At 39.0% G+C, this 23,196-nt stretch overlaps 1 protein-coding gene across 4 annotated transcripts in view; it reads left to right on the forward strand.

The window, feature by feature from the left end:
- Positions 1 to 1,471: 1,471 nt before the first annotated feature.
- Positions 1,472 to 23,196, forward strand: part of FAM81B (family with sequence similarity 81 member B) — a 54,739-nt gene continuing 33,014 nt past the window's right edge. Inside the window, exons 1-4 of one of the 4 annotated variants that reach the window (XM_049647593.1) lie at positions 1,472 to 1,581; positions 2,254 to 2,351; positions 5,935 to 5,999; positions 19,191 to 19,434. In XM_049647593.1, the coding sequence (XP_049503550.1) occupies positions 1,572 to 1,581; positions 2,254 to 2,351; positions 5,935 to 5,999; positions 19,191 to 19,434 (417 nt within the window). In that variant the 5' untranslated portion in view covers positions 1,472 to 1,571. Of the gene's footprint in view, positions 1,582 to 2,237; positions 2,352 to 5,323; positions 5,396 to 5,934; positions 6,000 to 19,190; positions 19,435 to 23,196 lie in introns of those variants that run through there. The other 3 variants (XM_049647595.1, XM_049647596.1, XM_049647597.1) reach the window with 3 other exon arrangements.

Raw genomic sequence — 23,196 nt, forward strand, 5'->3', positions numbered from 1 at the left:
ATAGATCTTAGAAGATTACTGCCTTCTAGGAAGGATTTTGCATACACATTGGTCAGGTGGGAATCCAGTGGTACAAATATCCTATTGCACTGCTATGTTAATAACCAAGCAACCATTTAGAGAACAAACAAATTAGATTCTTATTTCATTGGAGTCCATTTTCCTAGTCAAGTGCTATCGACTAAAAGCTGAATTTAAGGAGGGAGAGAACCACAAAAAGTTTCTTAGCAAGGTCAAATCCAGTTTTCCTTTCTCACACAGAGCCTGTATCTATTTCTTGGATAATTGCCACCTTGAGAGATAATTACTAATAATAGCTACCTTTTAGTGAATTCCCAGTCTGGCACTCAGCTGAGTACTTTAAGTGTATCATTGCGTTTAATCCTCAACCACCTTATGAGATCAATATTATTAGCTCACTTCACAGATGAGAAAACTGAGTCTTGAAAAAGTGAAGTCATTTTGCCCAAGTAGCCAGTTGGTTGAGGAGTCAGGGTTCTAACCCACTCTCTTGGTATCCATAGCCATTGACTCTCACTCATGGTGTGCCATTTCCCTTGGTGCTTGATAAAATGATGATTAGGATGGTGTAATGAGCTGTTTGGACAGCTTACAAACCACGAAATACTGTATTTCTAAGTGTTGAGGGCTAAGCACTAGAAGACATACCCCTGAAGCAAAAAATCATAGGCAGTATTTATCTGTGGGATCTAAGTTTGTCATTTGGCATCCTGAACATTATGTGTCCTCAGAGCAAGGCAAATCTGGCACCATAATTTGAAAAGTAACTCAACCAATAATGTAATTTCTGTATATGAGGGCCAAGTAGTATTACCAAAATGTACAAATTCCAATCTTAGAACTCAGGAGAATATTTCAGAGCTGAAACAATCAACATCTTGTTGACCAAGTAACCAAGACTTTCTCTACAGAGCCAAAGTTCAAGATTTTATTTATTAAAAAAACAAAAACAAAAAAACAAAAAGCAAAAAACAAAAAAACTCAAGATTTTAATTTGTTTAAAGCCAGGACCTACCACTCCCATCATTATTGCTGCATTTTTCTGTGAGACTCCCCCTAGTGGCCTACAAGAGTTACCTTCCTGAATGAGCACACTTGGAGGAAGACTGGGGAGTATGGCAGCAGTTCATTCTCTTTGTCTATCTAATTTGATGGAAACTAGTCTTCCATCAAATGGGTAGGTGAAATCAGGGGAAGGTGTGAATGTCAGCCTAAAAATAACCACTTTCCATCCAATGAGACCAAGAGGTGAAGGACCTAGTGATTTTATGACAATGAGCACTTTATGACAATGAAAACCCTTGAAGCTCTGAATCCCTGGGGGCTTGACTTAAAGTGTGGGGTCAACCCCATTGACATCACAGATCCTTCCTGCAGTCACAATGCTACTGAGCCACACCGGGAAGATGCCCTGGAAACATAAAGACATTAGTCTGATTGTAATCCAGTTTCTTTAGTGCTCTGGCTTTCTGAAAGACAAAACAAAAAGTTCTGCTCCCTTTAAAAAAAAAATCAAATCAGCAAAAAATAAAGCCAGGAAATCAAGCATCATGAGTGCAGGTATTTAACCCACGGATTACCCAAGGTCTCTAAATTCTCATTCTTTACTACCTTACTTATATTTCTTATTACATATAAGCAAGGTAATAAATCCCAAAGAAGATCCTTGGGTGGCTTGGGCACAATAGTGTGAGAAATCTTTTCCCATTATTTCATAACAGTTTGATCTAAATGAGTGTGTCTCAACAAAATTTCCTAAATGTCTAATGGAAGTACCTGGGATGATAAATTTTTGTAGCTGACTATGGGTGTGATGGGGGCCTGGTGAAGAAATGATGTAGGGGAGGACAGAAGAGGAGGGTGTAAAACCAATTAGAAGCATCCCTTGGGGCACCTGGGTGGCTCAGTTGGTTAAGCTGCCGACTTCAGTTCAGGTCATGATCTCACCGTTAGTGGGTTTGAGCCCTGTGTCAGGCTGTGTGCTGACAGCTCAGAGCCTAAGCCTATTTCAAATTCTGTGTCTCCCCCTCTCTCTCTGCCCCTCCCTGGCTAGAGCTCTGTCTCTTTGTGTCTCAAAAATAAATAAACATTAAAAAAAAAAAAAAAAGAAGCCTCCCTGAACTTTTGCCATAGGTACAGAAACTGCCCTTAATTTTAAAGAGAAGATTAAATACCACTGCAAAAATTCACTTGCCTTCGTTCCTGATCTAATGCAGCATTCTGGTTGCCTAGATACAGATGTAAACATAAATGCCTCTCCGACTGCAGAGGAACAGCGGAATGAACCTGATGGCCACCTTCCTGGCTCAGTCAGTGACCAAGAAAAGAAAGCAAGTACTTTTAGACATTCATAGTAAAAATAGAATATTTTGTTCAGCTTCTTTAAAGCTTAGCGTTATTCAGAGAGTTCTAAGGGGTCCTAGAAGTGTTGTTTTTCTTTTCACTCTACCTACATTTCTTAATTGTTCTGCTTTTACAAAGTGACTGATGACAGCACAAGCTGAAAAGAAAAGGGGCCTCAATTTGTGGATACATTCATTGGACTGACTTTTAATAGGCAGGGCTAGGTATTAACAAAATTTGACAATTATTTTTTATAAAGATTCAAAGGAAACTATGATAAATTCGAGATACAGACTTTATCTCTAACATGAAAAAGAGAAGAGCTAAATAGGTTTCTTTTATTGGTACTTGTCATTAATGAAAATGAACATTCAAAGAAGCAGTAGTTTTAGCCCTCATCAGTGGATGAAGCCTCTTGTGATAGAAAGAGCACTGGAAAGCTAGCACAATATCAATATCAAACATTGATCTTTGGTATCTGATGGCTGTACCATACCCAGGCTGTGTGACTTTTAGCAGTTACTTAACTTCTCTGTTTCCTCTTCTACAAAATGGGCTAATTAGGCCTAACATACAAAGATGTGAGATTTGAATGAGCCCTAAGAAAAAGGGCTTAGCAAGTAAAAGGGACTCCATCAATAGCTATATATAATTATTATCATCATCTATAGGATCCTGAGCAAGTCCACTACTTCTCTAATCCTCAGATTCCTCACCTATAAAAATAATCATCTTAGGGGTGCCTGGGTAGTTCAGTTGTTCAAGGGTCCGACTCTTGGTTTGGGCTCAGGTCATGATCTCATGGGTTCGTGAGTTTGAGACCTATGTGGGGCTCCTTGTGGAGCCTGCTTGAGATTATCAGTCTCTCCTTCCTTCTCTCCCTGCCCCTCCCCCACTCACACTCTCTCACACTCTCTCTCTCAAAATAAATAAACTTAAAAAAACAATAATCATTGTAAATTTTTCTGTGATGAAGTAGGATCTCAGTAACTACAATTCCCACCTTATAGGACATCATATATGTGAAAGGTTTTTTTTAAATTTTTTAATCTTTATTTATTTTTGAGAGAGAGACAGAGTGTGAGCAGGGGAGTAGCAGAGAGAGAGGGAGACACAGAATCCGAAGCAGGCTTCAGGCCCTGAGCTGTCGGCACAGAGCCTGACGTGGGGCCTGAACCCATGAACCGTGAGATCATGACCTGAGCCGAAGTCGGATGCTCAACCCACTGAACCACCCAGGCACCCCTATGTGAAAGTATTTTATAGGCCATTAAGCCATAAAGGATCATAGCATTTTAAGGTATTCTTATAAAGCCGATGAAAACTGACACACATAAAAAATCCCATGTTGTTCCTGAGAATTGTTAATATAATTACATTCTTGCTTGTAGAAATAGGGATGAAACAGAGCTGACTCTTATATTCAATTACCAAAGATATAGAAATTTACATATTACCTTAGATACATCAAAAATTGCAGAGAAGAAAGAGGAAACAGATATGTCACAATGTGCTCTATGTAAGTAGTACAATTACAATAAGATTTCTTTTTTCTGTAACTTTTACTTTTCTATATTTTCCCAAATTCTTCTCCATTATCAGGTTTAATATTTATTACTTTAAAAGTATGTGAGTTGAGGGACGCCTGAGTGGCTCAGTCGGTTAAGCGTCTGACTTCGGCTCAGGTCACAATCTCACAGTCCGTGAGTTTGAGCCCCACATCGGGCTCTGGGCTGATGGCCCAGAACCTGAAGCCTGCTTCCGATTCTGTGTCTCCCTCTCTCTCTGCTCCTCCCCCGTTCATGCTCTGTCTCTCTCTGTCTCAAAAATAAATAAACGTTAAAAAAAAATTAAAAAAAAAATTAAAGTATGTGAGTTGTGTTTTTAAGAGGTGCTATTTACAGTTTTCAAAATAAGACTTAAAAATTAATAATATAAAAGTAAAAGATATATATCCAATTGTTTCACTTGAGAAGGGGGAAGGAAACAATAGACCAGTAATTTAGTGTCCTTGGACACAATAGTCACAGACTCTTTCATCCCACAAAAGGGAATGAAAGAACTACCAGGTGCCAAACATGTAAGGCCCAGGACCAGCCAGTTGCTGAGGAAATACCACAGACTCCCTCACACAGGCCAGGACAGCCATGGCAAGGTGAGAAAGGAAGAGCTGGCACAGGTCGGGAGCCCAGGACCCAGCGCTGTTCCAGCTCAAAACTGGAGTCAAAACACAAACCAGGGCAGAAGGCCAGTCATGTTCTCTAGGGAGTTAGGATGGTTTCCATAACATGGATACCTGAGTGCCCTGTGGATCAGTGTATATACATCCTCTAGGGGAAGACTCAGCTTCAGGCCATCAGACCCATTGCAGACTCCATTCAGCAAAGGGGAGGCAGGGCCTACAGCACTATCATGGCGATCACTGGCTCCATTCTGAGCATCCTCGAGCCTGTGCTGGTTGACCAATATCAAGTCAGCAGGGTCAGGAGAGCCTATCGTCAGGATTCTTTATTAGCTTCCTTGATAATACATTTCTTTCTTTTTCTTTTTTCTTTTTTCTTTTTTCTTTTTTTTTTTTTTTTTTAAGTTTTATTGGAGGGGAGAGCTTTCCAATTAAGTCTCTTAGGCCCTACATCAAGAAGTAAGACGTGGTAATTCCTTAGGCATTTGCAAAACGAATGATTCCTGTATGTAGGTCTTAAATTTTACTCTGCTCACCATTACAGTATACAATAATATAAACCAAGACAAAATATCCCAGGAAAATATTTTGTTTAAGTTTTAAGCAGAGGTGGAATACTACTCATACTCTCCCTATTGAATCCAGTTCAGTGACGGGCTATTAAAATGAACATAAATCTGTGTCCTGTTTTTAATCTTAAAAATAAAGAACATTAGAGTTTAAAACAGTTTTAGCATATGCCAAACAATGAGTGCATTTGGTGAACTCTCTCCTCCCAGAAATGCTGCAATATTATGAACTTTGATGCAGTGGAACTTTCTTTCTAGTAGCACCATGTTATTGAATTAGGTAAGTGTTCATACAGTCAGCTCTATTTAATACTAGTAAGTAATGTACATAACTGTGCTCTACTTTTATTTCTCGTTGACTATAATAATCTGACATCCAGGTTTCCTAGAAAACAAAGTTATCTGGATAGACCAGATTTCTAGTTTTGGAGTTTGTTTTTGAAAATTAGCTGATTCCCCGCAGAAATTGGTATGATGGAATAATTTACTCCGTGAGAACTTCTTTAGTAACTCAGCCAATAATCACTGGATATTTCACTTTAAAAATTTTCTAAGAATAATCCATGGTTTGACTTGTCTAAAAAGTTTTTTCTGACTGTGATACCAATCTATGAAATGCAGCTCTCTAGTATCTTTCCAGAACTTGACTTTGGTTTTAGTCTCCAGAAACACAGATGGGACATGTGCAAGTTTAACTGGGCTGATAGTCTATGGTATATATTTTGTTTAAAACTAAAATATTTATATAAAAATAATATGGATAAGACTTCTGTATAAAGTAGATGATGATACATTTTAAACCCGTGACCTTTATTTTAGGTAAGATTATCTCCAGCCACAATGTCAGCTAAGAATTCTACGGATCTAGTTGAATATGTTGACAGGTAAGTTGGTAAATTACAACGAGTTTTAACTACTTACTATATTTAGTGATTCAGCTAGAGATTCAAGTGCCTGAATGAGATGTTTGAGTTCATCTAAACTAGTTCTCTGCTTTCAGAAGAGACACATTAAATCATGTCAGAAGATGAACCTCTCTATGCTATTCCTTTCTGATTCAGAAAACAAGCCAGTTTTATTTTATTAATTTATTTAAAGCCTCCTCTTTAAATAACTTCCATAGGTTCCTATAGATTATGAATAATGCCACACGAGTGACATGAAAAGATTGATATAGGTACCTATGACTTTCAAAGTAAATCAATAAATCTATTAACAATTTCATGATTAAAACTCAGAGAATTTGTAAGTATGTTAAATTAATCATCAGAAAATTTTGTTTCTGCTGTCCAGTGCCACACCTGGAGCTCATCCAGGGAAGGACTGCAGAAGAGGGTCTACTCTGGGGACTTGGAAATAGGACATATTATTAATGAAAGTGCAATGTCCAAAAGATCCTAGAACTCTAGTTTGTAAAGGTGGGATCACAGAGGCAATGCATATTTGTTTGAATTGTTTTCTATTTTGTATGTCAGGAGATTTGGTCTGATGCAACAATTAATGCTTTTAGGACACTTGGGATTTAGTCTCGGGACTTGCACTAATTGTCTGTATGACCTCAATCAGGCCCATCATGTGTCTTGGCTTTAGTTCTTTCATTTGCCAAATGAAGAGGTTTGATTAGAAGCTCTTAGGACCCACTATAGTTTTTAAAAAATTCTGGTCATAAAATATACATTATGACAAACAAGAAAAATTATCAAACAAAAGAAATGATCAAACAACATGAGAAAAGTCTAAATACTGAATTTTCATTTTTTTAAATTACCTTTAACAATGAAGATGATAAACAATTTTTGAAGATGACAAACATTTTAAATTCACTGATTTTTTATCACAGTCTGTTCACATGAAGGATTTTCCTGATCCTTTGCCAATCGAATGAACACACCACACAGAGTTCAACCACAATATTTCAGCCCCTCTTTTCATGCTGCCCATAACTTGTACTTGTTTATGTGACAATAAGGTCAAAATCAAGGGAAAATGAAACCAAACAAGGGAAAAGGATTTTTTAATGTTTAAAAATACAGTATTTGGACAGGTGACATTTTTTCTGAGCTAAGGACAATGATTGTGGTGTGCATAAAAATAATTATTTTACAGGGACATATTAGCTACACTTGCCATCCAAGGAGGAATGGGAGACTTATTCTTACTTGAATCTACACATGACAAATAGAAAATAGAAATCATTCTTCTGATCTGTCAAATTCCAGTATGAACCCACGTGGATTTCTTTAGCCCAGGCTGGTGACCTATATACCAGGAGATGACAGAACAAATTTCTGGAAGACAATGACAAACCTACAAAGAAATTCAAGGAAATTTTTGCCCTTTCTTGGATTCCAGAGAAACTAAAATTAAGACAAAAGGGGAGAAATATTATGTAATTCAAAGCAAAAGTATAATGAAGATTATCTGGTGCCAACATTCATTTCTCCCTTGATCTCCTCCAAAACCCCTCTCTTGCGGTCTAAGCCATATATCTATAACTCCTAGGTACCACCTAAGATGGTTGGGTTTTTTTTTGTTTTGTTTTGATCTTTCCCCTCTAATCTCCCAGAGCAGGCTGCAAGCTCCCGAAACGCAGGGACTATAGGATATTATGCTTTCTGATCTCCCCCCCTACAGTAGTAGCCTATCACGGAGTATTGAATATTGATTCCTGCAGAACCATAGTGGACGGACTGAATGGAGAGTCTAGTGGAACAGCTGAATCTTTAAGACTCTGCTTCATGCAGTAGACTCCTGGGTAGCTGATTAACTGGAAAAGCAAGGTGGCACACAGGCATGTCAATAATCAGTGAAGGTACTTCGAACTGACATGCTGACTCCAAAAACATAAACATAAAAAACAATTTAAAAAATAGCTTCATCCTTCAAGTCATAGTATTCATTGAGTGACAACAGATTTATTGATATGCAGAGAGGGTAATAACAGAAGCAAAAGTCATTATGAACTTAAGCTACCAGAATCTATATTACATATTCTCAGAGGTTCTGCCTTACAAATCTATATGGGAATATTTATAGGAAATACTGACAAAAAAAACAACAAAACCAATAATAACAGCCCCAAAAAAGTGAGAATGAGCAATAAAATGGGTAATACATACCCTAAGAAAAAGGTTTGTCTAGAGACATGCACATTAAAAGACCTGGCAGACCAAGCACTGACAAGGCTCTTCCCAGCCTCAAGCAGTTGGAACAACACCCACACATTATAGTACTTGTTAAATATTAGGTCATATTAATAATCCATGGAACAGGGGGAGGCGGGATGCTTGCAATCATTTATAGGACAAGTACGGTGACATTATATTAAAGGCAGTAAATAATTCTGATTTCCACAATGTGTTCGTGGATTCACAGTGGCAGTGTGGCCAATGCTCATTTAAGCTTCATCGAACAGGAAAGCACCAAAGCCTTTTTTTTCTTTTTCTTCTTTTTGTCCCTGCTGGTGGAAGGATCACCGCATTGAGGCCAGGCGCCTCAGGTCCGCTCTTGGATCTGCCTCTCATTAATTAGCTATGGGACCTTGAGAAAAAGGAAATGCCTTTTCTTTGTGGGCAATCTCTGCCTCTTCTCTAAAATGGGGTGGAGTTTTAAGTGATGATGAGCAGCCTGAGTCCCAAGGGCTGTCTGTGTTCAAAATCAAATCCAGATTTCACTTCCAGGATGCAGCTCAGAAAGCTGCCTCTATGTGCTACTTTCTCAACTCTGGCCATAATTTCTCATAAGCATTCTTTTATGTAATAAGGCAAATGGCTAAGATTTAAGAACATGGATTATTACCCCTTGGGATTTAATTTTGAATAAAATCAAATTCTGCCTATAAATCTCTTTTTATTTTTCTTCAACTGACTGCTGGAAAAAAGTTCTTAACACTGAATCAATAATTTCTAAGGTCTCTTCCATCCCTCAAATTCTTTGGTCTTCTAAAACTGGTTATTTCCTTTTATTCACTTAACAAATACTTACTGAGCATTTATTATGTGCTGGGCATTATGTTAGGCACTTAGATAGTCATTAGCAAACAAAACAAAGATCCCTGCCCTCACGGGGATTCCATTCTAGCAGGAGGAAGGGACACACATTGTTAGATAGCCTGTCAGGGCAGGCCTCACTGAGACATCAGATGTGAGCAAAAACTAGGAGATGAGGGAGTTGGCCATGTGGACATGTGTGGGAAGAGTAACGTTTCCAAGGCAGGAACCTTCCCGAGGTGTGGCTGAAAAGGCAAGGGGGCAAAGATGGCTGGAATAAAAAAAAGAGGGAAGTATAAACTTGAACCACCATGCCCCCTGGGCCAGGGAAATGAAGTTGTTTGTTATGGAGGAGTTGTCCAGTACATATCTCAGAAATTCTCTCAGGAGTACAGTTTGGGAAGATGAGGGGTCTGGCTGACAACCAAAGAATGGTATTTAAAATTGGGATACATAAAACTCTAAGTGAAATAGGCAAAAGCATACATGATTGATGATTTCTCCTTGTGAGTAGGATATGGCATTCAGGGCCTGTGGAGTATTTATTTTCAAGGTTTATTCAAGTATTTATTTCAAGGTTTTCTCTTACTACCATTTTATTGTATTGTGATGCATTTCTTTTCTTGGTACAAGATGATGATAGATATTTCACATTACAGTACAAAAGAAAGGAAGACAAAACACTGTTGGTTGAGCTTTCTATGGGATAGGTCATGTTAGGTTTGAGGACTTTCTGGTTTTGTTTTGCAACATCATATCCATCATTGAGGGCAACCAGCTCCCAGGTGAGAAAGCTCAAAACAGTCTGGGCAGCTTGGGAAGGAAGGGATACATGGGGCACTCTGGGTTCATTAGCAAGGTTTTTTATGATCTGGCAAACCCTCTTGCACCCTGCACAACTCCCTGGTCTCACTGACCATATTTGTTGTTAAAGAGTCCAGTTCTTAGTCCATGTTAATCTTCTCATTTAATCCTCTCAATAACCCTAACAGCGGCATAGTGTCACTATTTTAAATATGAAGACCCTGGGGTTCAAAGGAGTCAAATATTTGTCCAAGTGCACATAATACTATGACAGAACCAAGATTCTAATCCAGAAATCTATGTCTAAGTTATTCCAAAGCCTGTTTTCTTAACCACCCCTCTATCCACATTCCCTGCCAGCTATCCTCTCAAGACACACACACACACACACACACACACACACAGACGTTTCACCTCCAGCCCATCCCTGGACCATAGAAGACGTGATTCAACCATAGATTTCTGATCTTCCTCCACTAGGGCCCCTCTGGGAGGAGTGGCCAACCTGGACTCACAGCATCCTAGCTGTGCCTGGGAGGTGCTGCCATCAGCCACAGTGCAGTCTCTTATTCCTCTCTAGCATCTACTCACTGCCTGCCCCACAACCTGTGATGAGCAAGACTCTGGCTGTGGGTGGACACAGCTACAGGAATTGGGCACAACCCACAACACCCACATATTGCTCAAGGCAGGGCCTGCCCAGATGAAGTTCCATCCCTCCCACCCCAGGAGGCCCCGTGGATTCCCACCACACCTATGAGCTTCTGCTCAAGTCTGAGAAATGCAATGAGGTCAGGTTGAGCCAGACTCAGTTCTCTAGAGCAGAGAGGGAGCCCCTCCAGCCTCTGGGCTTCAGTGAGGATCCTTAGGATTCCACAGTGAGATGTGAGCCAAGCAGAGGAAAGGTAACTGGTAATTACATAATGTATTCTGAGGTAACACAATATAACAGGAAGAGCTACTAAGTAGTCTAAGCAAAGCTGCTGTGATGTAACAAAGAGTCAAAGAAGCAAATTAAAATATTTCCCAGCTGAGTGACTGACAATCTCCAAGTCTCCGTTTCCATCTGAATTGAGAAAAATTTTACCTATGCCATGGGGGTAGTTGTGGGGATGAAATGAAATGATGTATATAAAAATGACACGTCAGGGGCACCTGAGTGGCACAGTCTGTTAAGCATCCAACTCTTGATCTCAGCTCAGGTCATGATCTCACAGTTCGTGAGAGCAAGCCCCCCATCGGGCTCTGTGCTGATGGTGCGGAAACTGCTTGGGATTGTGTCTCTCCTTCTCTCTGCCCCTCCCCAACTTGTCCTATCTCTCTCTCAAAAATAAATAAATAAACTTAAAAAAATTGTTTAAATGACATGTACACTATAAGCATTATATAAAAATAAGACTGTGTAATAATAAATTCCTTACATTTCTCCATGGCTAGGAACTCCCCTTAAATAACTTACCATCTGTATTAGTTTCCTAGGGCTTCCATAACACAGTATCATAAACTGGGAAGGTTAAAACAACAGATATTTATTGCCTCACATTTCTAGAGGTTAGAAGTCTAAAACCAAGGTGTCATCAGGGTTGGTTTTTTTCTGAGGACTCTGAGGAAGAATCTTTTTCATTCCTCTCTCTTAGCTTCTGGTGACAGCTGGTGATTGCTGGTGTTCCTTGACTTCTAGATACATCACTTCAATTTCTACCACCATTTCACATGGTATTCTCCATATGTCTCCATTTTTACATAGCCATTTTCTTATAAGGGCATCAGTCATATTGGATTATGCCCCACCCTCCCCTCTATGACCTCATCTTAACTAATTACATCTGCAATGACCTTACTTCCAAATAAGATCACATTTTGAGGTACTAAGAATTAGGTCTTCAACATATCTCCTTGTGGGGATACAATTCAGCCCATAATTCCATCTAATAATTACTAATAATTATGGTAAGAACATTTGTATATGACACTTATAGACGTTGCAAAGCACTTCAAGTACATTAAGTAAATTGATATCCTTCAGTCAATTGGTAGGGCAGGAGTCATGATCTCCACAGGACACAAAGATCTCTCCTCTGGATAACCTAAGAAAGGTTAAAGATAATAAGTGGCAGAGACAGCCCTTGAACCCTGGTCTTCTGACTCCAAATACAGTATTCTTTACCCAGGAGACTGACATAAATAACACGTACATCCCCAAAATAGCAAGGCAATATGGAAAAGTGTCACAAAATAACTACAAAATGCTGTAAGAACTCCAAATATCATCAAAACTACTTGCTAGAGCAGTTTACATACACTTTGCCTATAAGTATAACTCATCATGCCCTCATTCACACAGAGACTCTGGAACACTTGCCAACTGAATGCCTCCCACAAGGAAGCCAATCACAACAGGTGCATCATTAATTCTGTAATTTTAATGAAAATTTTACTAACAAAGTGTTTGCCTCATATAGCATATAACTATTTTGCTAGAAATTATCTACAACCAGTCTCCTTCTCCAGTGTCTCTTGGCCATGTCCTTATTTAGAGTCCTCTCCTCCAGGCTCCTTTAGGCAGACCTCATGCTGGCACAACCCTACTGGCTTTGGTCTGCCTCTTCCCCACTTGTACCCATGAACCTGGAGTTGCCTCCATCTCAATCCTAAAGCATTCAGTCTTGTGTAAAACCCAGAAATGGAGGCTTGTCTAGCTGCCAAAATCCATTCGCCAGGGTGGTTAGAAATAAGCAACAGAGAAACTACAGAAAATATTTTTTTCAATTTCATTGTTCCATAAACTTACAGGTTATTTTTGTGAGGCATCAAAATGTTCTCTAAAATTTCACTTCACGTGTGTGTGTATTGTGTGTGTTGCAGGACTGTATGCACTGAGAATGGAACTAGGCATAGAAGATCTCCCAAAAATGAAAATTTTTTTCAGTTATACTCTTCATTGTTCTAGAAAAGAACTCAAATTTTCAAGTTTCTGCATCTTGAGTATCACAGGCTGACAAAATAGTTATCAGAATCTCCTAAGTAAATTTAGTGCTCGATTCACAAGAACAGAACAGGCAGAGAAGTGAGAGGCTCTAGGTACGGATGCCTCTGCCAGCAACAGCACAGCTGGTACAAGTCACACCGAATCACAGAGAAACAGAACTCAGAGTTTGTGGAAAATCTGTTCAGATTCAGTTGTCAGCTACATAATCAATGATTTATGTAAAGCCCAAATATCTCTCTGAAAAGGCCCCCTGGGAATTCTTTCTCCTGTGCTTAGTAACTCCATCTGGACTAGTCTGGAATATTCAGTCATTTCTTTCCTTTCACAGTTAAATTTAGATGTAAGTCCCACTGATACAATACACTAATAAAACAGTGCTTTCTTTTTTTTTTTAATTTACTGAAAATTAGAGTGACCACATCTTGTTACTCAGTTTTTAACCATTTGGATGGTCTTTGAAAAATGGTATCAGGAAACTCTCTTAGAAGACTGAGACTATTCATACGTGTGTCTTTCCAGTTGTTGATTTACAAAGGTCAATTGCAAAATAACATTCTCTTTTTTTAAGTTATTTTTGAGAGAGAGAGAGCACACACACACACACACACACACACATGCGCATGGGAGAGGGGCAGAGAGAGAGAGAGAAAGAGAGACAAAGAGAGAATCCCAAGCAGGCTCCACACCGTGGAACCCAATGCAGGGCTCAAACTCACAAACTGAGAGATCATGACCTGAGCCAAAATCAAGAGTTGGACACTTAACCGACTGATTCACCCAGGCACCCCCATGATATTCTCTTTAGTTATAGTAATGGAAATGGAAAAATATATAAGCTCTGTGTTTATCTTTCAGGAATTGTGTAAATAGAACTAAACAGCATTATTTTGTGCTTCATTAAGCATCATTAAGCTTCATCTTTAATGCTCCATTAAGCATTTTTTATTAATAAAAAATAATAAAACTCCTAATTTATAGTAAACCTTAGGCACAAAAAGGAATGCTTTCCACTTAAATATAAAATAACTTCTAAAAATAAATTTTACAAACTAAAGGAAACTATATATCATATATATAGTTTATATATCAATATATATATGATATATAATCATCAATATATATCAATATATATATTGATATATATCAATCGATATACATATCTATTGATATATATCAATATATATCAATATATATCAATATATCAATATATAATCAATATATATATATATGATATATATCATATATATCATAAGTCACTTAATGTCCCTATTGTTGCAGGAAAATACATTTGCATAACACTAGGTGCTGCCCTCCTTACTGGGTTCCTTCCATGTGCCAAATAGCAACATCATTGAGGCCAATCATGACAAATGGGACCACAGACTGGCATCTGAGCAGAGGTGGCAGCCTTGTTCCACTGGTCCCTCTGCCACCTTAGGTCTGATTCCTCAAGTTCTTTCTGGACACAATCTTGACACCAGCCAATAAATAGCACACCCAAAGAGTGAGTGAACGGGGGCTCCCCATAACCCTGGGCTGCATTGGTTTTGCCACCCTTACCACATGCTTCTCACATGTTATCTCTGTATTTACAACCACACAGTGAAGTAGGCCTGTTAGCCCCATTCAAGGATGAATTAACTGAAACACTTGGTTGGTCAGTGGTGGAACCTGTATTCTACCATCAGTCTGTCTTGCCTATCACCTTGCTAAATTGCTTCTGACTCTCCATATAACTTGAGAGCTCATATTCTCTATTTCATACCTCAGCACTTTATATATTCTGCCTTATCACTCACTGATCACAAACTGAGAATCACTCACTGATTCACATGACCAGTTTTAAATAAATAAATGGGTTTCAATATTTAGAAGACATAGAATCATCTAAGTGCTTACTTAAAATGTTTATTCTTGGGGCACCTGGGTGGCTCAGTCGGTTAAGCGGCCGACTTCGGCTCAGGTCATGATCTCGCGGTCCGTGAGTTCGAGCCCCGCGTCGGGCTCTGTGCTGACAGCTCAGAGCCTGGAGCCTGTTTCAGATTCTGTGTCTCCCTCTCTCTGACCCTCCCCCGTTCATGCTTTGTCTCTCTCTGTCTCAAAAATAAATAAACGTTAAAAAAAAATTTTTTTTAAATGTTTATTCTTGCTCTGTCCCCCTCAACACCCAAGATTGTGATCTAAAAAATCTATGACAGAGCTAAGGAATCTGCATTGTAACAACTTCCCTCCCTTCTCCACCCCCATGATATTAATTCAATTTTCTTTATGAGAAACCCTGAATTAAACTAAGTTCCTTGAGGGACAGACCATTATCTATTATGCATGGACTAGAGTAGACATTTAGTAAATACTAATAGAGTTTTATTTTAACTGAAATTTTATCGGTAGATTGTTAGATATAGATACAGTGCTTTCAGCTACACAGAACAAAAACTACAACCAAAATGATTAATTCACATTTCTAAAAATCTAGAGTTTAGTTAGAGGCTTAGCATCATCAAGCAAGTGTTTTCTGTCCTTTTTTTCCGCTATCTTCTTTTCCCTCATGGTCACAAGATGGCTTCAGAAGTTCCAGACATCACACACAGGCATGACAACATCCAGCAAACAAGAGAGAAGTTTCTTCTTATGTGTTTTTTCTTGAAAGCAAAGAAACATCATCCAGAAACCCCACAATAGGTTTTTCCTTTCACCTGACTGGCCAGGTCAGTCCTACCTAAACCAGCTTCATCTCAACCCAGAAGAATAAGACCACCATGATTAATTTGCCCCCTCCCAAATGACGTGGGTGGTGGGAGGATGAACCAAATCAGGCAGTGGTGGTGCGGGTTGGGGGGTTAACTATCAGGAAGTTAACCAACAATGCCTGACACACTGGGAACATCTAAGAGAACACAAATACTAAATTTTGAGAAGAATGTAGCATAATTTATAAGTATCTGTATAGGATTGATGGCTAAGGACCAACTTCACTTTCCCTGGCACATCCAGGCTGCAGACTGTGGAGAGGTCAGAAAGCAGCACTAGCTCAAGGAAGGTAACAAGTAAATCTGCCGTCTGCCACTAGGCTATGTGTCACCATCAGCAGGGCCTGACATCCTCTTCCCTTCTGCCTGTGACTCATACATCTAATCGACAGAGCACTGTCAGCATGCTGGGGTTTTAGAGAAATGGAATATATATATATATATATATATATATCCCCATATCCATTTGGTAATATTCCAGAAGAACATTTTTAAGCCAAATGAGTGGTAGAGGGAATCTAATGAAACCCTTAACAAAGCCTTCTTTGTTCTTAAAATGTGCAGATGACAGGAAAGGGGAACTTCACCCAGGCTGAGGCTATTTTGTACTGCTCAAGAGAAGACACTGTAAACCTTGAAGCTCAAACAGTAGTCTTCATTGTACCTTCCTCCACCCCCAATTTCCAACAACAGAGCCTTAAGGGAACAAACAGTACAGCCAGAAAAATCAGTCAGTCAATAAACATTTACTGATGACCTACTATGTGGCAGGCACTCTTCTCAGTGTTGGAGGCATTGTGAAGAACAACTTAGATAAAGCACCTGTCCGTGGGGAGCTTTCATTCTAGTGATGGAGGGCAGAAAAGAAACACAATTAAGATCATTTTAGATAATGACAAATGCTGGGGAGAAGAAGAAATGGGGTATTATGATAGAAAGTGACCTAGGGGAAGACTTGTCTGAGGAGGGGATACTGGATTTGAGACAAAATCAATGAGAAGGAGGCAGCCATGAAGTGACTTCAGGGAAGAGCAGTCTAAGCAGAAAGAACAGCAAGCGCCAAGGCTCTGAACAATGCACTAGTTTTGCATGGGTGAGGGATGGAAAGAAGATGCATGTGGTTGAATGAGAGTAAATGGATGGAAGAGCAGGAGGAGATGAAGTTGGAAAGGGGAACAAGGATTTTATTCTCAGAAAATAGGTAAGCCATTGGAGGGTCTCAGACATTGAGAAAGACCACTCTAGCTTCCATGTGGAGGATGCACTTTTTGTTCAGATGCAGAAGTAGAGGAGATAATGGCGGCCAGGACCAAGAAAGGAAGAGATAACTAAGGAAAGAGTGTATATGAAGCCTGGGGACACTTCTGTGTGTCCTCACTGCTGCCACTCTATTAGGTCACATGAGTAGCATCAAAGTGAGTCCCCTGCTTATTATCTCTTGGAATTCTAGGAATATAGGAGAGTTAAGCTTAACATTGGATTTTGGAGTCACACAGATGAGTTTCAAAGTTTGACCCTGACATAACTAAGTTGTGTGACCCTTCCTTCTGTCTGATTAATTTTTTTCATTCTGGTATTCTAAATCACTAGTTCCTTCTTCAGCTATTTCCTCCTTCATATTATCCCATCTTTTTCTTTATTTCAACCATTGTATTTTCACTTGTTTACTTTTTTAACATTTTCTAGTTTTTTGTTTTCATTTTGCTAACATCTTCCCTTCTTTTAATGTTTATTAGCCTTTTAAAAAATGTCTTACTGCATATATCTTGGTGTTTATCTTCTGTAGGAATCTATAATCCAGTAGATTATTTGTTGGCTAGTTGGTTTTGGAAGAGACTGTGCTCCTCAAATGTCTTGCTTTCTTGGCCTGTGAGTTAATTTTCCCCTGAGGGTTTTGGCCAGACCCAGATCTCCACTGGAGTCCTGTCAGCTCCAATAAACTCAGGGGGCTGGCACCGATAAGCCCCAGGCCCAGTAAAACCTCCCCATCCTACGAAATAACTTGTCCTGTCAGGTTTTCACCTTTGTTCCTCAGAAAGAAGTAGCATTAGGAGACCAGTGGCTTTCCCACCCCTGGAGCCTGTGAAGGTAGGAAGGTATAAAAGCAAATGCTGAAGGTCTGTTTTTACCCCAAGCTTTTTGTTACTGTTGTTTGAGGTTCTTACAGGTTTTCTGCCTTGCCTGATCTGACTCTTGAGGACACTTAAACAAGAATCCGAATTTCACACAACTAGAGCAGTTTATCCCAAGGCTATCTAGAAGAAGCAAGAGTAGAAATACAAGTCCTTCTTCCCCATTTTACCCTCCCACAGCCTTGTTGAATTCTCTCTTGCCCCAGGCCAAAGTGGCCACCTGACTATGGTTGGGTTGCCCAGGAAACAGGCTCTGAGACAGAGATTGATGAACAGAAGGCTCATTAAGGAGTGCTCTGGGGTCACTGCCAGGAATGGAAGGAAAAAAAGTATTGTGATACAATTCCACAGGGAGCCCTGAAGCTGGGATGGTCCTTCCAACTTGTTCTGAGATAGAGCAAGTGTGCCAGGCCTTTATAGCCATACATTGACCCATCACTGATTTCATGCTGCCCCAGGAAATGGGCATGGCCTTGAGCAAAGTGACTGTCTTCACCAAGGCGGTTCCCAGAGAAGCTATCAGCTGAGGGCTGTCAGCCAGCAGCGCACCCAACACTTAGGAAAATAAGTCCCGCCTTCCTGAAAAGGGAGCTGGAGGGCACATCAGGGCACCCCCTGCACCACCCCACACCCTCACCAGTTTAAAATAGCCCCTGCTGCCCAAGGAGGGCAGTTTTCTAATTTTTCTTTCTAGTCACTCCAAGGTTTTAGGAGGGAGAGAGGATAGAAAACCAGCAGTCATGCTAGCTGAGCATTTTGGTCAAGACCATAGGACACCCAGGAAATTTTACTCCTGAGGAACTGTGTAACTCATTTCTTTCTTCAGAGTCTGGGTCACAGAACCAAGCAAAGTGAATTCAGTGAAGAAAAAGACACAACAAAGTAGCTTGTCCTTCAAGAGGCTTATCAGTGAGGGGAATGAGTAATATACTAATGCCAATAGGGGCTATCAAGATTTTACATGTTACTTTACCCTAATTCTTAAGAGCTCTAGCCTATTTCTTTTTCTCATTTATTGTGTTTACTTTTTCACTGAACTTCTGACTCTTTCATGAATCTCTGCCTTTGAACTATCATTTCTTCCAAGTTAGTAGGCAGCACTCTCCTCAATGTAGAATTCTCAAGTATTAAATGTATGTGGATCCAAGATGGCTTGTTAGAATAGTGGGTAAAATATAAAATGATTCCTGCTTAGAAACATGAAAAATGCATAATGTAAGACCAAGACAGAAGTCAGATCTTGTGAGATGAGAGACAAACCAGGAATCCAACCTGGCCGATTCCTATAAGGTCCTCCCAAACCTCTCACAGGGGAGATGGTACCGAAGTTAAGTGAAGAGACAAGTTATGGTTCTGGCTCCTCCAACTCATTCTTGTAACGTCCCTGGTGTTGTTTCCTGTTCCTGACTAGGGGTCATTCTTTTCTTCCTGTGATTCCAAACACCCAGAGAAGGCAGCTAGAAGACAGATTGAACACCCAGGAGCGTACCATCGCTTTCCTCCTTGAACAAGCCTTCCGCATCAAGGAGGAAATCTCTGCTTGTCTTCAAGGGGCCCATGGCTTTCAAAAAGAGGAGTTGCTTGCCAGGAAGCTACTGGAAAGCCACATCCAGACCATCACGAGCATTGTCAAAAAACTGAGCCAAAATATTGAGGTAATTCTTCATTTCCCATACGTTGGCATCATTGTTTGACAACGATGATCAACCACCAATATCATTTTCAACTACAGAAATGACTCACTAGAGCTTAAGTTTAAATGACTACAACATGTAGCCCCAGAGGAAAACAGTTCAACTTTTCAACTGCTCATGTATGCTAAAAAGTAGAAGGAAATTCTATTCAAAAAGCATTTAATATCTATTTTGTGACAGCAGAGAGAATTGTTTAACAGTATGTCAGACATTGTGCTAAGGTGATTATTTTAATCTCAATTTCTGAGATTCTTTTTGTGTAATTGTTTCAAATAGAGCTTTTCATGGTGCACTGGCAATGATGGCTCACAGGCCCATCACAGTCTGACCCAAGCCATCTCTCTCCCCATCTCCCACCCCCTCACTTCTTTCATTGTGACCACACTGGCTCCCAGCTCTTCCTAGAACACACCAAACATGTTCTGGTTTCAGGGCCTTGGCACTTAATATTCACTCTGGCTGAATCATCTTCCCCTAGACATTCCTGTGAAATGTTCTCCATTGCCTTGAAGTCTGTGCTCAGTTATCACCCTATCAGAGAGGATTTCCTCAGCATTCTGTAAAAAGGCACCCTTCCCTACCCAGCAGTCACAATCTTCGTTAAATCTTACATTATAGATATTCATAGTACGTATCCATGTGATAAGCAAACTCATAGTGTATATTTGTTAATTGCTTGTTTTCCCCTTCTAATATATGAATATATATACACATGTGTGTGTATATACCTATATATGTATGTATGTGTGTGTGTGTGTATATATATATATATATATATATTCTAATATATAATGGTAAAGATTCTGTTTTCTTCATTATTAAATAACACAACAGATGACAACAGCACATGGTAGGTAGTCAGCACTCTACATATTTCCCAAATGAATGATGTTTAAGATGTTAAAGGGAAAATAGAATTTCTGATCACAAAAGAAAATATCTATCTTGGTTAAACCAAAATAAACAGATTTTCACTACAAGTCTTTCAGCATTTTTAAGGTGCCAATAGGCATGATGAATCTGGGGTAGAAACTTTCAAGCAAGAGTCCCAGAGAATATACTTTGGGAAACTGACTAAAAATTTGCAGAATTATCATTAAAATTCCCACAACAAATGTCCTCTTTTACTGTCAGGGAATACAATATAGTGGATCTGACAAACAGACAAACAAAACTCATGCAATTAACATCAGCAAAGGCTTCCTTAGGACTTTGTTTATAAAGCTAAGGATATTTATTAATTTATTTTCCATCTGTAGGGTCTGGCAAACCCCAGGATGCATTAGAGGGAGTATGGAAGTTAAAAAAAAAAAAAATCTTAGTGAACTTTTAAAAGGTACTTCATTGGTATTTAGCACATACTGAATTGACCCCAGTGCCTAAAAGTCAGTACCACTTCTCAAAGTGGTCAAAGATGTTTCCAGCATAACAGTGGTAAGAAAATGATGAGGTTAGCGGCTCAGCGCCTTTGACATGATGACCAAACCAAGTATAGCACTCGCACTAAACAAGATACCAATTTAAAAGTCAAAACTTGCTGGTAATTGAAAAGAGAGTAGCATTCTCAGAAATGAGAAATGGTTGTTACATGTTGATTATATTTGTCAAAATCCATTCAGATATATACTTTGATTGGTACCTTTTAATACCTATTAATTATACCTCAGTAAAATAATCTTAATTTTAAGAAGGAAACTATTTCCAGAAGTCTAGAAATCTGTTTTTTTTTTAATTTTTTTAACATTTATTCATTTTTGATTGAGAGAGAGAGAGAGAGAGAGAGAGAGATTGCTGCCAGCACAAAGCCTGATGTGGGGCTCAAACTCACTGAGGGCAAGATCATGACCCGAGCTGAAGTTGGATGTTTGACTGAGCCACCCAGGCACCCCATTAGAAATCTTGTTAAGGGCTTTTTCCCTATAATAATTGGTTGTCTTAGATTAGCTCTGAAAAAAAGACAAAATATTTTCCCAAAACTATAAAATCTCAAAATATATGCCATCCTGTTAAGGGGATGAGGAGGACTGGTCTATGAGGAAAATGAATTAGAAAATATTTTAAAGTCTGTAGACAACATAGTTAAACATCATAAAGAAGAAACCATTAGGCTACCTTTAGTAAATAACTAATACTATAACGTGCTCTTTATAGTGAAATAGGTGCTATTCAAGTATTTTTTAAAAGCCTAAACTCATTAACGAGCTCAGTCCATTGCAAACTGACCAGCAAGACAGGTTCAAGTGTGAGCTGAAGCTTGACTTGGGCCTATGAAAGGAATTAAGAAAAAAATGTTTTTAATCAACCATAATTGCAGCAGTTGCTTGTTCCTTTTTATATTCAAACTATTTGTTTTTTAAGCTGGCAGCTAATTACAAATTTTAAAATTAATTTATTTTAAACTCAAGGAAAGAGAATTTTATGTATCACATTTATTTTGTTTATTTATTTTGTTTCTTTTTCCCACCAACTTGTAAGAGCAATACTTGTTCATTGTAATTATTTTGAAAGCTTAAGAAAAAAATGTTTAAACCTGGGGAAAAAAATTCTCAATTCCACTACCAAATGGCAATTTCTACAAACACCCAGATTCATTACCTTCAAGTCCTTCCACATATTCCATTAGGAGGCTGGGACTACATTTGTAAGCATAATCTTTAATATAAAATTATATCATACACTCACGTGATTAAAGGTTCTTTGTACAGTGCACACACCATGATTTGCTAAGTCATTCTGTTAATATTAAAATACCCTTGCTCATAAGTATAGGTCTGTATTTGGATTATTTCCATAGTATAAATTCTTAGAAGTAGAACTCCAGGGTGTGGACACTGTAAAGGCTCTTGATACATGTTGCCAAATTGGTTTCTGGAAAGTTTATACTTACACTTCCATTAGCATTACACAAGAGTGCTTTTTCATGGGCCTACACCAGCATTGAGATGTATTGTTTTAACTTCACTAATTTAATGGGATAGAGATGAGATCTTTCTCCCGTTTTCACTTTTTAAATTTTTTTTTTTAACGTTTATTTATTTTTGAGACAGAGAGAGACAGAGCATGAACGGGGGAGGGTCAGAGAGAGGGAGACACAATCTGAAACAAGCTCCAGGCTCTGAGCTGTCAGCACAGAGCCCGACGCGGGGTTCGAACTCACGGACCGTGAGATCATGACCTGAGCCGAAGTCGGCCGCTTAACCGACTGAGCCACCCAGGCGCCCGTCGTGTTCACTTTTTAAAAGTGACTATAACGCTTTTCATTTTCTCTGTCCATCATCTATTAATGTCGTTTGCCAATTTATCTTTTGGAGTTTTAGTGCTTTTTAATTCTTATTGATTTGATGAGCTTTTTTATTAATTGAGGATAATAGCTGCTGGTAGCTTGGCAAATGGTTAGCAACCAGCAAGCAAATATTTTCTGGAGAATAAAAACTTGGTTGGAGTGTTTGCCTATTTCCATGGTGTTAATAGTCTCACTGTGATTGATTTCAAACATCAAAACACCAAACACAAAGATGGGAAAAGATATGCACAACTGGCTTTCACCAACAAATGCATGATGATTGCAGCACTAGACTGAAATCTGTGGCAGTAACATTTGTTATAAATGTTTTTTCAGTTCATTGTTTATATCTCAGTTATATTTACAATGTTTCTGTCAAGTTTTATATAAGGTTGTTAAACTTTCCATTATTTTGCTCTCGTTAAGCATTCCAATATTTT

The sequence above is a fragment of the Panthera uncia genome (assembly GCF_023721935.1).
Source record: "Panthera uncia isolate 11264 chromosome A1 unlocalized genomic scaffold, Puncia_PCG_1.0 HiC_scaffold_17, whole genome shotgun sequence".
Classification (NCBI taxonomy): domain Eukaryota; kingdom Metazoa; phylum Chordata; class Mammalia; order Carnivora; family Felidae; genus Panthera; species Panthera uncia.